This window comes from Mustela lutreola, chromosome 9 (assembly GCF_030435805.1).
Source record: "Mustela lutreola isolate mMusLut2 chromosome 9, mMusLut2.pri, whole genome shotgun sequence".
Classification (NCBI taxonomy): Eukaryota; Metazoa; Chordata; class Mammalia; order Carnivora; family Mustelidae; genus Mustela; species Mustela lutreola.
The window spans coordinates 123021482-123035431 of record NC_081298.1 but is presented as its reverse complement, the minus strand read 5'-3'; the positions used below and the strand labels follow the sequence as shown (position 1 = coordinate 123035431).

General features: G+C 38.1%; 1 protein-coding gene across 4 annotated transcripts in view; it reads left to right on the top strand.

Moving 5' to 3' along the window:
* Nucleotides 1–13950, top strand: part of CLIP4 (CAP-Gly domain containing linker protein family member 4) — a 92256-nt gene that overhangs the window by 32117 nt on the left and 46189 nt on the right. For all 4 annotated transcript variants that reach the window (XM_059188717.1, XM_059188714.1, XM_059188716.1 and 1 more), the window contains exons 4-8: nucleotides 335–428; nucleotides 1594–1755; nucleotides 3486–3604; nucleotides 6894–7130; nucleotides 12999–13134. In XM_059188717.1, coding sequence (XP_059044700.1) covers nucleotides 335–428; nucleotides 1594–1755; nucleotides 3486–3604; nucleotides 6894–7130; nucleotides 12999–13134 — 748 coding nt within the window. The remainder of the gene's footprint in view (nucleotides 1–334; nucleotides 429–1593; nucleotides 1756–3485; nucleotides 3605–6893; nucleotides 7131–12998; nucleotides 13135–13950) is intronic.

Sequence of the window (13950 nt, the reverse complement as noted above, 5' to 3'; positions counted from 1 at the left end):
TTGTCATGTAAGAAGAGAGAGCTTACATATTTTTTCAAATACCATTACACCCATTAGAATGAAAATTTTGCTTATCCCTTGAGAGGCTAAGGGACATACTTAGAGTGCCAGATTACCTGGAAATGGTCTTTAAGATTTTCCTTCAGTCTAGTGACAAATTATTTTCATTATTGCTATTGGATGTAGACTTTAAAATTTATCCTTAAGAGAAGCCAGTTCTAGCTACTCATTTTATTGAGAACTAATTCTGATAGGATGGATTAACTTAATTCCCAGTGTGGGTTTGAAATCAGTGTTCAGTCATCATGTTGTCACATCTTCTTGGTTTCCTCAGATTCTTAAGAGAGGCTGCAACGTGAATGACAGAGACGGACTGACGGATATGACTCTCTTACATTACACTTGCAAATCTGGAGCTCACGGTATCGGTAAGTGTGTGGTGAATCAGCTAGTGGCTTAAGACATCTGTATTTGTGTTTGTATAAGCTGTGTTATGCCACCAGAGTCCCTGGGAGGGCACCTAGCTGATGATAATAACGTCCCCTGAACAGGCAAGCATACAGTTGGGTCCTCCCCAAAACTGTGTTCCCTTCCCCCTCTTTTCTCAGGGGTGGGAGTCTTTCTAGTCTCCTGACACCTCCCAGCTTTTCTAGAACAGGCTGCATAGCTGCATTCTCAGTAGGTGAGAGTTACTGGTAGCACTCTAGAATGTTCCTGAGAGTTTACAGCAAGGTTAGATAATCCAAGCTGTTTTCCAAGCATCCCAGTCCTCACAGACCCCAGTTTTCAGGCCTAAGGAGTATTCCTGTATACCTAACATATGCATGTTTTCCCAGATTGGTGTTCTGTGCTTCACCAATGTATAAATCTGCCTCTGTTACTTAGCTATGTATTGTGAGTATCTCTCCCTGTTTCAGTAGTCCAATAAAAGCTTCTTAAGAAGCTGTTAACAGTGAAGGACTTTTTTTTTCTTACAATCCATCATGGACTGATTTTTGTAAAACAAAAACAAAAACAAAAACAAATGAAATTATAATAAGAAAAATCAAATAAAGACTTAAAATACAAGCCTAATTGTTTTTCAGATGGCATAATATTACATTTTAATTCATATATTCTGAAGAAATTATTGCATTGGGAAAAAGAAAAGGGTTATCCAAAGGACAGAGAAATGACAGTTTGGGACTGGTAGTGGTGCACAGAGCATGCTGAGTAGCACTGGTCTGGGCATTGCTTTTATTGGCTTTATAGTATCCTAGTATGTGAATCACTTATGATTTAACCAATTTCATATTATTGTACTTTTAGAATTTTATTTTAGAACAAAATAGTCTATTTATTTATAAAGTAGTTTAGTTTCAAAATTTTATTCCAAATACAAAGTACTGTGATGAACATCTTTACAACTGAGTGTTTATCCATATTTCTGAGTATGATTTTTTTTAGAAAAAATTCCTTGTAAGTGAAATTTTTGAGGTGTGTATGTTGATTCAGTATGCTATTTGCTCTGGCTTTTCAAATAAGGTAGTAGCTAGCTATCCATTGAAACTTCCGGTTGTACTGGAGAAAAATAATATAGAAAACTTTCTTTAGGTGATGTTGATACAGCTGTAAAATTTGCAACTCAACTTATTGATCTGGGAGCAGATGTTAGTTTACGGAGTCGCTGGACAAATATGAATGCTTTGCACTATGCTGCTTATTTTGATGTCCCTGAGCTTATAAAAGTGATATTGAAGACATCTAAACCAAAAGGCAAGTACTGTAAGCTCACCAACCATTTGATGTTCTTAGTTGACACTTTATTAGTGGCATAAAAATTAAAATTCAAAGAGATTTCTGCTTCTAATCCATCTTGTTCCATATGAACATTTTTTCTCAGGAATAGTTTAATATCTTTACTAAAGATTAATTGCTGTTGTTAAACAAAAGGTTTAGTATAAAGAGTTACAAAGTAAGACAGTGTTCTCTGGGTTTTTATATCTCTGCAAATTCCCCATATAACATGGATTTTATGAAGTGTAATTGAATCTCTGTGCTATATAATTCTTTTGTCTTGAGTAGCCAGAAATAGAACAACAAAGCTTTCAGTCCTAAGCATCGAAATCATAAAATGTGTTTTAGATGGCATTTGGTTCTGAAATTCTCTGATTAAAGAAGGATACAAATTCAGGTTTCCACCCCTCTTCCTATTTTGATGGTAATATCCTGAAATTGAGTATCAGACAGTCTCTATTACAGTGCTGGTGTTTTGACTTTCTCTCTGGTCCTCTCTGTGGGTCAGTTTTCTATTGAGAAAAATATGAGAGCAAATGCAGTAGTATTACTCTAAGTTAAAGCTGAGTGGTATACAGTGTTATCCATATTCATAGAAGACTTGTTTTAGTAACAATTCAGTAGGTAAATTTCCCAGAATGTTTGTTTCTCACTCTGCTTTGTATAGTCTTCCATTTTATCTGTAACTTTTACCTTCTAATTTTTGACTGATGTTAGGAAGAAAGCCTCTTTTGATTTTACAGTGTCTTTAATAACTCAAGAAGGTTTGTCCTGAGCATGTTTTAGTTGTTTGCAATTGTAGGTAGTTCATGTGGGGCGGTGTGGTTTAGATTAAAATAGAATCAGTAGAACCAGATATATTAAACCCTTGTTATCAAAAATATGCAAAATGGGACTCCCAAATCTGGAAGATTTCTTGTATCTAAGAATATCATCTTATATGCTATTGATTTATTGAAAGTTATTAAAATGTCCTTAGAATTGCAAGATTCTTTTTTCCTACCATGAAGTCCAAATTCATTTGTTGAATACAGTATTACAAATGAATATGATTTAAGAGGATTTGTACATTTAATTAGTCTTTAACTTATTCCCGATTTGAAAATTCTGCATTGTTTTACCTACTACATTTTATGTGAAGGGCCAGGTAGGAAATACTGTCAGCTTCGTGGGCCAGTGCAGCTACTTGATTTTGCAGTTACATCAGGAAGCTAGCCATAGAGAATATATAAATACATATTTGTGGCTATGTTCCAATAAAACGCTGTTTATAAAAGTGGATGGTGAGTTGTGTTTGCCTATGGGCTGGTTCCTGACCTACACCTTACTACCTCATTGTAGCTGTCACAACATATATGCAAGAGGCTCATGAGAGACTGTGTTAAGATCGTTACGTTTACAAACATGAATTATTGCCATTTATTTATTTTAAATATAATTTATAGAGTTTAGTTTGTGATAGCTGGAAAATCTATGATAATACCAGCCCATGTTATAGTGAAATTTTATTGTACTGAGAAAATTTTGGTTAACTAGATTGTAATATGAAGATTTGGTTCCATTGTGAAATGGTGCTTCTAGTGGGTGGGGTTGAGTTCTCCCTCCCCACCCCAACCAGAAAAAAAAAACCAATTCCACCTGTCTCCTTTTATATTATCATAGCTAAATTTAAATTTTTAGTTAATATACTTGGCGATGTTTAATTGCAGATGTAGATGCCACTTGCAGTGACTTTAATTTTGGAACAGCTCTGCATATCGCTGCTTATAACTTGTGCGCAAGTACTGTGAGATGCTTGTTGGAGCTTGGAGCAAATCCAGCATTTAGGGTAAGAGGTTAAATTAAAAGTGAAAAATATTTAAGGAGTTAAAATGTCTAACATTATCTTCCAGTAAAGAGTTGATCTGGATGTTGTTATGGAACTCATACGAGTAAAGAATTTATGTTTCTGTGCTGCGTAGAAAGAGCAATGGAACTTTATCTCCAATAAATATAAGGCATAGCAGTGAATTTCAGTCCCCTTATCCTGATAAGTTCTATAAAATTTCCTTTCATTCAGTGAGGTAAAATGTTCCGTAATGTGTCATCATCTTTGAGTTTGTTTTTATTTAGTTTTTTGATATATTTATAAAGAATTAATTATCAAATTAAAATGCATATGTTATAGTGAAAGCTTTATATTAAATCATATTTTAATTCTTTTAGAAAGAAATTTTATTCCAGAAAATTTTTGAAAATGCACATTTAGGAGTATAGTAAACCTTTAAAAATTAAAGGAAAAATGAATTTTTTCATGGTAATCATGTAAATTAGTAAATTTACGAAGTTAACACACAGGATGAATTTCATAATCTTCAAGCCTTCTGGTACTTCGTTGTCTTTACAGAGTGGCTGTCACTGTTCTTTTCCTCAATATGAATAGCAGTGACTTCCTCTGGCAGGGATTTTTAACTGGGTCTGGGCCATCCTTTGAAGGGAAGGGTGGGGGGCAGGGTTTGAAAAAGCCTCTCCCTCCCCACCTTGTCCTCTTCTCTCCGCTTTCTAGCTTCCCGTCTCCTCCTGGCTTCTTCCTGCCGCTGTTCCTTCGGTTTTACCCCCATCATTAGTTAGTTAACCCTTCTTCCCTCTATCTTGACCCCACTCCCCCTCTCGCCTTCCCTGTTATTTCTTGGGCACGAGGAGAATACAATAAATAAAAGTCTTTGTCCCCAAAGAGAATACAGTCTAGAGGGGAGGATGGACAAGTAGTTTTGCTGTTGTGCATTGACATTCCGTGGGTTGCGATGTGGGGGTGGGCACAGATGAGGGGCATCTCGCTAAGTCTTTCTGGCAAAGGTGACATTGGGCACCTAAACACAGTTGGAGGAGGGAGGTCTGAAACATAGCTAGAGGAGGGAGGTCTGAAAAGCCTTTTAGACAGAGGAGACTAGCATTCACCAAGGCTAGGAGCTGATCCCCCAATTTGGCTGGAATGTGAAGGTGATATGTTTTTATTTTTCCTAGTATTACTGTTGACAGAACCTCCTTAGTGGAGAGACTATTTTGAATCTAATAAAAAGCAGTGAGGCATGTCATTGAGGTAAATGTCCAATTCAAGCCAGAAACAATAATAAATTATTGTATTTTGATGGTTAATACTTAACAACAAAAGAAAAGCAGCCAACATGTGCGTCAGCAGTAGCCCTTGGCTCATACTCTGGTACCCACAATTTTAGAAGAAATTGGAATTCTGTAACTAATCATGAGCAAGCCTTCTTATGTTAGCATGACATCATCATTTTTAAAATTTGATTATAATTTTTTTGAAAAGATTTTATTTATTTATTTGACAGAGAGAGATCACAAGTAGGCAGAGAGGCAGGCAGAGAGAGAGAGAGAGGAGGAAGCAGGCTCCCTGCTGAGCAGAGAGCCTGATGCGGGACTTGATCCCAGCACCCCGAGATCATGACCCGAGCCGAAGGCAGCGGCTTAACCCACTGAGCCACCCAGGCGCCCCAAATTTTATTATAATTTTTTTAACGGAAATTTTAGTTGCCAAATTTTATCAGAATTAACATAAGTGTGTGACTTACTCTAGAAAGGTGAGGACTTAAAAACCTAAAGTAAAATAGTCTTTGTCAGTATAGCTTACAACTCATCAGTACAAGGTTTTAAAAAAACTCCTCCCTCCTTTTTATCAAGAGCACATGTAATTGCTATACATACCTTTATTATATTTTGTATATTTTCTTTGAAATCTGAAATTCTTTAAAACAGCCCCATCACCATCCCAGAAATTTGATGACGTGTCTCCCCGCCATGTTTTTACTTAGGACCAAGCTGACCTGAATTTTAAAACAAGAACTGTGAGGCACTCACAAACTAAGTGTATTCTAAAAGCCTCATTCTTTCATCCATATGGATCATTTGAAGGTCGTTGTCAGCAGAGAAGATAAGGAAAAGAAGTTTCTCAGCACAGGAAATCTCAGTTAATCACATTAAAAGAAGATTATAGTCTGGAAACTCTCCCGTAACTCGTAATTTTTTTTTTTTTGTTGTTGAGGAACATAAAGAGAGATTCCGTGTTTGAGGGAAGGATAGCCCTAAGTAGGAGGAGGGCTGAGTGTAGCCGGTCCCAGACATGGCTTCCGATGTCCCATCTGCCAGGAATCCGATAAATGACTTGGAAGACGTCATTAAGTTTCCTTGCTGAATTTCTCTAATTGGCAAACTAGAAATGATAGTCATATTTTACTTGTTCAGTTGGTTATTGTAGCTTCTACTACAATAAATACTCTCGGCATGGATTTTTAATCTGTCTTATTCGTAAGCTTTTTCTTGACGTGAGAATCAAATGAGACAATTTAGATGATAGGATTTGGTTATAGAAACGCCACGCAGATGTTAGTGGGCTTGTAACTGACCATTCATTGTGTCTTGTTGGAGCATTAAATCCAAGGAGGCAGTCTGTCCTTTATAGTGAGACCAGGCCTGTTTTCTTGATTATCGTCCACACTTTAGAAGTACTGAAACTGTACTTTCTGTTCCTGAAATCTGAGTCACTCCCTGTGTGGACAGGGTGGGTGAGGTCACACGGCCGAGGCGGCAGAATCTTGGACCTGCTGTTGGGAGGCCAGTCAGTGCTGTGACTTCTGTGTCTACACCCACATGGTCAGGGATGCCCTCCACTCACGAGCTCCAGCATTCACGTTTCGAGCCGGGGCCGCCTTCCCCGACCAGCTGCCTGCACGGAGCTCCCCAGGCGTCCCTCCCTGGCCATGCTGCGTGCCTAGATGCCACCCTCCTGGTGGTCTCTCCTTCCCTTCTCAGAACTGCTTCTCTCTCTGCCACTTTTTAACCATTGGATGGACCGTCTCTTTCACTCGTTTGTGTGTGGTTTGTCTCTCCCACCAGACGGCGTGCTCTCTGAGGACAGGGCTTTTTCTCCTCGCTGGGGCATCCGGAGCATTTGGGACGGCCCCTGGCACGTTGTCAATGTTCAGTAAATAGTTTGATGACACAGTGAATGAATTGAACTTAAGTTTTTTTCCACTTTTATTTTTTTTTTAAATAACTGTATGACTGTGTAGAGCTATAAGTGATATGGAGTAAAAATGTTCTCTTCCGTGTATTTGCAGAATGACAAAGGACAGATCCCTGCTGACGTGGTCCCGGACCCAGTGGAAATGCCATTAGAGATGGCCGATGCCGCGGCGACCGCTAAAGAAATCAAGCAGATGCTGTTAGACGCGGCGCCCCTGTCGTGTGACATTTCAAAGCCCCTGCTTCCGAACTGTGACCGCGTCACCAGCAAGGCGATGCTCTCGTCCCTCGGTCTGAAGTTGGGGGATCGTGTCATTATCGCAGGACAGAAGGTACAGGAAGTAACCGCCGTCTCTGCGGCTGTGGCCAAGGTCACAGTGTGGCCATACAGTGTGGCCAGAGTTTTGAGGTTTTAGAAAAAGTGCAGTGTGCAAATAGGAACAGATTTAATGGCAATGGCAAAACTGAGGGGCAGGCTTACCCCCGGACGGAATACCGAAGGCCCCTCTGCTGGGTGGGACAGTGGGGTTCAGCAGGGCTGCTGAGTGCCTTTGGAGGCCCGAGCTGAGACTTTGCTGAGCCTGGAGGGCTTTCCTGCAGCCCCCCTGCTGCCCCCAGTGGGTTTTCCCACTACAGCTACCAGCAGGAAATGGAGCAAAGGAGACTCTTACCATCCATGGATATTTGGCCTTGAGATCCTATAGATAGAGAAACCTTAGTTGTTATTTTAAAGTCATAATAAAAATGTATGTGGAAATGAGGAAGAGGCCCCAGCCCCTGGCCTACTGAAGATACTCCAGATGCCTCTTTTTCTCCAAAGTGTCAGTGTCCTTATGGTGCTGTCTTGTCGCCAGCCATTCTTTTTTTTTTTTTTTTTTTTTTTTAATACCTCAGGGAATGGCTGTTTCATTTTCTTTAGCTTTAGGGTTAATAGGGAGCTGGGTATGGAGAAGGGACCAGGAAGTTCCTGTTTCCTAACTCAGTTATGTGTAAATATTTGGGTGGGCTTGTGGGGAGGGTGACATGAGTCTTGCAGAAAATACCCAAATCTGGAAGCTTGATTTACTGAGAAAATTGCTTGAGAAAGGAAGGTAAGCTCCAGACAAATGATTGAGAGTGACAGTTACCAGCTTCCAAAAGAATATATTCCCAGGACATTTGGACATTTGTTAGCTTTTTTTTTTTTTTTTTTTAACTTGGGGTTAATATTCAGCCTCTTCAGAATTCCTGTCCTGTGTCTCAGAATGGATGTTTAGAAGAGTTATTCTGTTGTTTTCATTTTGGGTAATTTGAAGCTGCACAAAAACAGAAGTGTATAATGAGTGTGTTTGTCCCAGTCAGCTGGGTTTAACCTGATCGTCACAAGGACAGTCTTGCTTCCGTCATGCTTTGTCTCACTCTGTTGCTTGCCTTGTCATCCTTTTAGGAATTTCTTTCAAAAAGTGGAAGTTTGAAATTTTGATGAAGCCCATTTTATCAACTTTTTCTTATATGGATTTTGTGTTCAGCATAGCTAAGAAATTTTGTACAGTGTCATAGGACAGTAGAAGATACAGTACATAGATTTTCTCCCAGAAGTTTATACTTTCAGGTTTTACATTTAGTTTTATATTCAATTTTGAATTACCTTTTATACAGAATACTACGTATAGATAGAGTTTCTCTTTTTTTGCATCTGATTACTTATTTGTTCCATCACAATACTTTGAAAACACCGTTATTTGTCTCTTAAATCACCCTTTCCCCTTTGTCATCTGACCTTAGGTGTATGGGTGTATTTCTGGATTTTATTCTACTCTGTGGATCTAATGATTACCCTTTCTTCAGTACTAGTCTGTCATGATTGCTGTAGCTTTATGGTAAATCTTGCAATCACATGACATCAGGCCTTCAAGTTTGTTTTGTTTTGTTTTGTTTATTTTTTGTTCCTTTGTCTTTCCATATACATTGTAGAATCAGCTTATGGATCTTAAATCATGCAAAAAATCCCACTGGGATTTTGAATGAAGTCGTATTGACATAGATCAGTTGAGGAGAACAGATATCTTGAAGATATAGAATCTTTAAACCCAAGCGTTATTGGGGCTCCTGTGTGGCTCAGTTGGTTAGGTAGCTGACTCTTGATTTCAGCTTGGGTCATGATCTCAGGGTCAGGGTCATGGGATTGAGCTCAGTGTTGGGCTCTGTAATCAGCATGGAGTCTGCTTGAGATTCTCTCTTTTCCTTTCCTTCTTCCCTCTCCCTGCTTGTGCTCACGCTCTTTCTCTAAAATAAATAAATAAAATAAAAAAGACCGCAAGTTGCAATACATCTCTGTTTAGTAGGTTTTTGACTTGTTTCGTCAGTTTTGTAGTTTTAAACATTTATCTATTTAAATTTCAGGTAGTTAACATACAGTACAATACTAGTTTCTGAAGGTAGAATTCAGTGATTCATCACATACACCTAGTGCTCATCATAACACGTGCCCTCCTTAAAGCCCATCTAGCCCATCCCCATCTCTCTCCATCACCTCAGTTTGTTCTCTAGCATTCAGAATCTCTAATGACTTGTTTCCTTCTTTTTTTTCTTTTCCCCCTTCCTATATGTTCATCTGTTTTCTTTCTTAAATTCCACATATGAGTGAGATCATGTAGTATTTTTCTCTGACTTATTTCACTTAGCACGATACACTCTAGCTCCATCCACATCACTGCAAATGACAAGATTTCACTTTTTTAGGGTTGAGTTATATTCCACATCTTCTTTATCCATTCATTGGTTGATAGACATTCGGGCTCTCTCCATGGTTTGGCTATTGTTAATAACGCTGTTGTAAACATTGGGGTGCATGTATCCCTTCAGATCAGTGTTTTTGTATCTTTAGGTAAATCCCTCGTGGTGCAATTGATGGATTGTAGGGTGTTTCTATTTTTAACCTTTTGAGGAACTTCCATACTGTTTTCCAGAGTGGCTGCATCAGTTTGCATTCCCACTAGCTGTACAAGAGGGATCTCCTTTCTCCCCATGCTCATCAACACCTGTTGTTTTTGTGCTGTTAATTTTAGCCATTCTGACAGGTGTGAGGTGGTATCTCGTCATGGTTTTGATTTGTCTTTCCCTGATGATGAGTGATGTTGGGCTTCTTTTCATGTGTCCGTTAGTGATCTGGATGTCTTCTTTGCAATAGTATCTATTCATGTCATCTGCTCATTTCTTAACTGGGTTATTTGTTTTTTGGGGGGTTGAGTTTGATATATTCTTTATATATTTTGGATACTAACCCTTTATCTGATATGTCACCTTTGCAAATATCTTCTCCCATTTTGCCTTTTAGTTTTGTTGATTGTTTTTTTTGTTATTATTATTATTATTATTATTATTATTTTTTTGCTGTGCAGACAGAAGCTTTTATTCTTGATGAAGTCCCAATAGTTCATTTTTCCTTTTGTTTCCCTTGCCTGTTGTGACGTGTCTAGTAAGAAGTTGCTATGGCCAAGGGCAAAGATGTTTCTGCTTGTGTTCTCTGGAATTTTGATGGTTTCCTGTTTCATGTTAAGATCTTTTATCCATTTTTAATTAATTTTTTTTTAAACTAGAACATGGTCTAGTTTCCTTCTTCTGCATGTAGCTGTCCATTTTCTCCAACATCATTTGTTAGAGAAACTATCTTTTTTCCACTGGATATTCTTTCCTGCTTTGTTTAAAATTGGTTGACCATATAGTTGTGGGTTCATTTCTGGGCTCTCTATTCTTTTCCATGGACCTATGTGTCCTGTTTTTATGCCAGTACCATACTGTCTTGAAGATTATAGCTTTGTAATGTAGCTTGAAATCTGGAATTGTGATTCCTCCAGTTCTGATTTTCTTTTTCAGAATTGCTTTTGGCTATTCAGGGTCTTTTGTGGTTCTATACAAATTTTAGGAGTTTTTGTTCCAGCTCTATGAAAAATGCTGGTGGTAATTTGGTAGAGATTGCATTAAATGTGTAGACTGCTTGAGGTAGTATAGACATTTTCTTTTTAAAGATTTTTATTTATTTATTTGACAGAGAGATAGAGAGCCTAAGTAAGCAGAGCAGCAGGTAGAGGGAGAGAGAGAGATGCAGGCTCTCTGCTGAGCAGGGAGCCCGATGCAGCACTTGATCCCAGGACCCTGGGTTAACGACCTGAGCCAAAGGCAGCAGCTTAACCAACTGAGCCACCCAGGCACCCCTAGATGTTTTTTTAAATTTTTGTTTGCCAAAGATTTTATTTATTTATTTGAGAGAGAGGATGAGTGGGGTAAAGGGTGGAGAGAGAAGCAGGCTCCCCGTGGAGCTGGGAGTCTAATGTGGGACTTGATCCCAAGACCCTGGGATCATGACCTAAGCCAAAGGCAGACACTTAACTGACTGAGCCACCCAGGTGTCCCTAGTATAGACATTTTAACAATATTTGTTCTTCTAATCCATGAACATGGAATGCTTTTCCATTTCTTTGTGTCCTTGTCAATTTCTTTCATAAGTATTCTATAGTTTTCAGAGTACAGATTTTGAACTCTTTAGTTAGATTTATTCCTAGGTATCTTATTGTTTTTGTGCAATTGCAAATGGAATCAATTCCTTGATTTCCTTTGCTGCTTCTTCATTACTTGTGTATAAAAATGCAACAGATTTATGCACATTGATTTTGTATCCTGCAATTTTGCTGAATTCATGTATGAGTTCTAGCAGTTTTTTTGGTGGAGTCTTTTTTTGGGTTTTCTACGTAGAGTACCATGTCTGCAAATAATGAAAGTTTGACTTCTTTCTTGCCAATCGTATTTTAAGTATATCTTAGATATTGCTATGCTTTGTTATATTTATGCCAAAGTTTTTCATGATCTTTGGTGCTACTGTAAATAGTGGTGTTTTGGAAATTACACATAAAAATATAGTTGATTTTTGTATATTGACCATATATCTTATAACCTTGCTAAATTTATTAATTCTCTTGGCTTTTTTGTTTGTGTGGGATATCATATGTAAATAATCATGATTATTTAATTTGCTTTTATTTTGTTGAGGATCTTTGTGTCTGGTTTTGGTATCAAGGTAATGCTGGGGATGAGTTGAGAATTAGTCCTTCCACTTTTATATACTAGGTTTGTGTAGTGATGATTACTCTTCCTTTAAATTCTTTGGTAGAATCCACCAGTAAGTCCATATGGTTCTGAAGGGTTTGTTGTTGTTTTTGTTTTTTAGAAGGTTTTTAACTATAATCCAAGTGTGAGCTTTGATAGTTTGCACCTTTCTAGGAGTTGGAACTTTTTATCTCATTTGTTAAATTTATAGGCACAGGGTCATTCAAAGTATTTTCTTACCATGTTTTAAATGACTGAAGGAATGTCATGATGTCCTGTATTCATTCATGATGTGTGCAGTTTATGTCTTCTCCCTCGTTTGTTTTCTTGGTCCCTAGCTATACGTTTATCAATCTTACCTTCCTTATGAAGAACCAGTTTTTGTTTCATTGATTTTCTCTATTTTTTCTGTTCTTAATTTCTTACCTTTTTTAAAAAGATTTTATTTATTTATGAGATTGAGAGAGAGAGAGAGAGAGCGCATGAGCTGGGGGTGGGGCAGAGGGAGAGGGAGAAGCAGGCTCACTGCATAGCAGGGAGCCTGATGTGGAGCTTGATCCCAGGATCCCGGGATCATGTCCTGAGCTGAATGCAGACACTTAACTGACTGAGCCACCCAGGTACCCTGTAATTTCTTATCTTTACTGTTTCTCTCCTGCTTGCTTTGGGTCTTCACTTTCTAGTTTCTTAAAATGAAATTTTAGGTCATTGACTTGAGACCTTCTCTAATACAAGTGTTTCATGCTATAAATTTCCCTCTAAGCACTGCTTTTGCTGCATCCTATAAATTTTTGTATATTATGTTACCATTTTCACTCAATTTAAAATGTTTTTAAATTTCTCTTGCACCATGGGTTATTTGGCAGTATATTTTTCAATTTCCAAATGTTTGGAGATTTTCTAAAATGAGTTGTTAGGTGCATACAGATTTAGGATTCTTTTTGGTGAATTGACTCTTATTATTATATAATACCTCTTTTTACCCCTGGTAATATTCCTTTTCTAATGTCTACTTAGAGAGAATGGTTTTTAAAAACTTCCCTGGTAAAGTTGTAAGAGTGGCACATTTAGAATTACTAGTAATCCTCAAAATTTATTCTGATTTATGTTTTCTTTAGGTTGGAACATTAAGATTTTGTGGAACAACTGAATTTGCAAGTGGGCAGTGGGCTGGCATTGAGCTGGATGAACCAGAAGGGAAAAACAATGGAAGTGTTGGGAAAATCCAGTACTTTAAATGTGCCCCCAAATATGGTAAGGTAGATACTATCTAACTTAATGAGAATTAGTTTAAGATAATCAAATTTACTTTTATTTATTTTTATTTTTATGTTTTTAAAAAAATATTATTTATTTATTTATTTGGAGAACAGAGAGCATGATCAGTGGGAGGGGCAGAGGGAGAGGGGGGAGAAAACCCCAAGCAGACTCTTCACAGAGCCTGAAGCCCAATGTGGAGTTTAATCTCATGACCTTGAGTTCATGATTTGAGCTGAAATGAAGAGCTGGATGCTTAACCAAGCTTAACCAACTGGGCCACCCAGATATCCCTACTCTTCAATTGTTTTTAAGTAGAGCTTTTCTCCTGGTTATCTATGTAGTTAATGAAAGGGCTGCTCTTTCCCTGCTGTGAGCAGTATAGTGATTGGGAGATGGTGACTCAGCAAGAGTACATCCCGTTCCGTGACCTTCCATAAGTCCTGCTCAGGGGCTGTCGTGACTGAGGGAGCGACTTTGTTATCAAGGAAACAGAACTCTGAGGGTTGAAAAGCTTGAAAACTTGGAAAAGCAAGTGAAGCGAACTTTATAACTATATTCTGAGGTGGGATGATTCTCTTTCTGACAAGACATTTCTTTAAATTCATATTCTTTCTCTCTCTCATATACATACACACGGACAGACTCCTTGACATATTGAATTAAATTTGTTTGTCACTTGCTATGTTGTGACTGTTTTTCCTTGCCATGAAATATTCTTCTAGAACGTTAACTTCCCTGGTTGTATAGTATTTCAGTTGTAGCTCCACAGATGGTCCTCTGGTCTCATGCTGAAGTCCTTGCTTGGGTGTG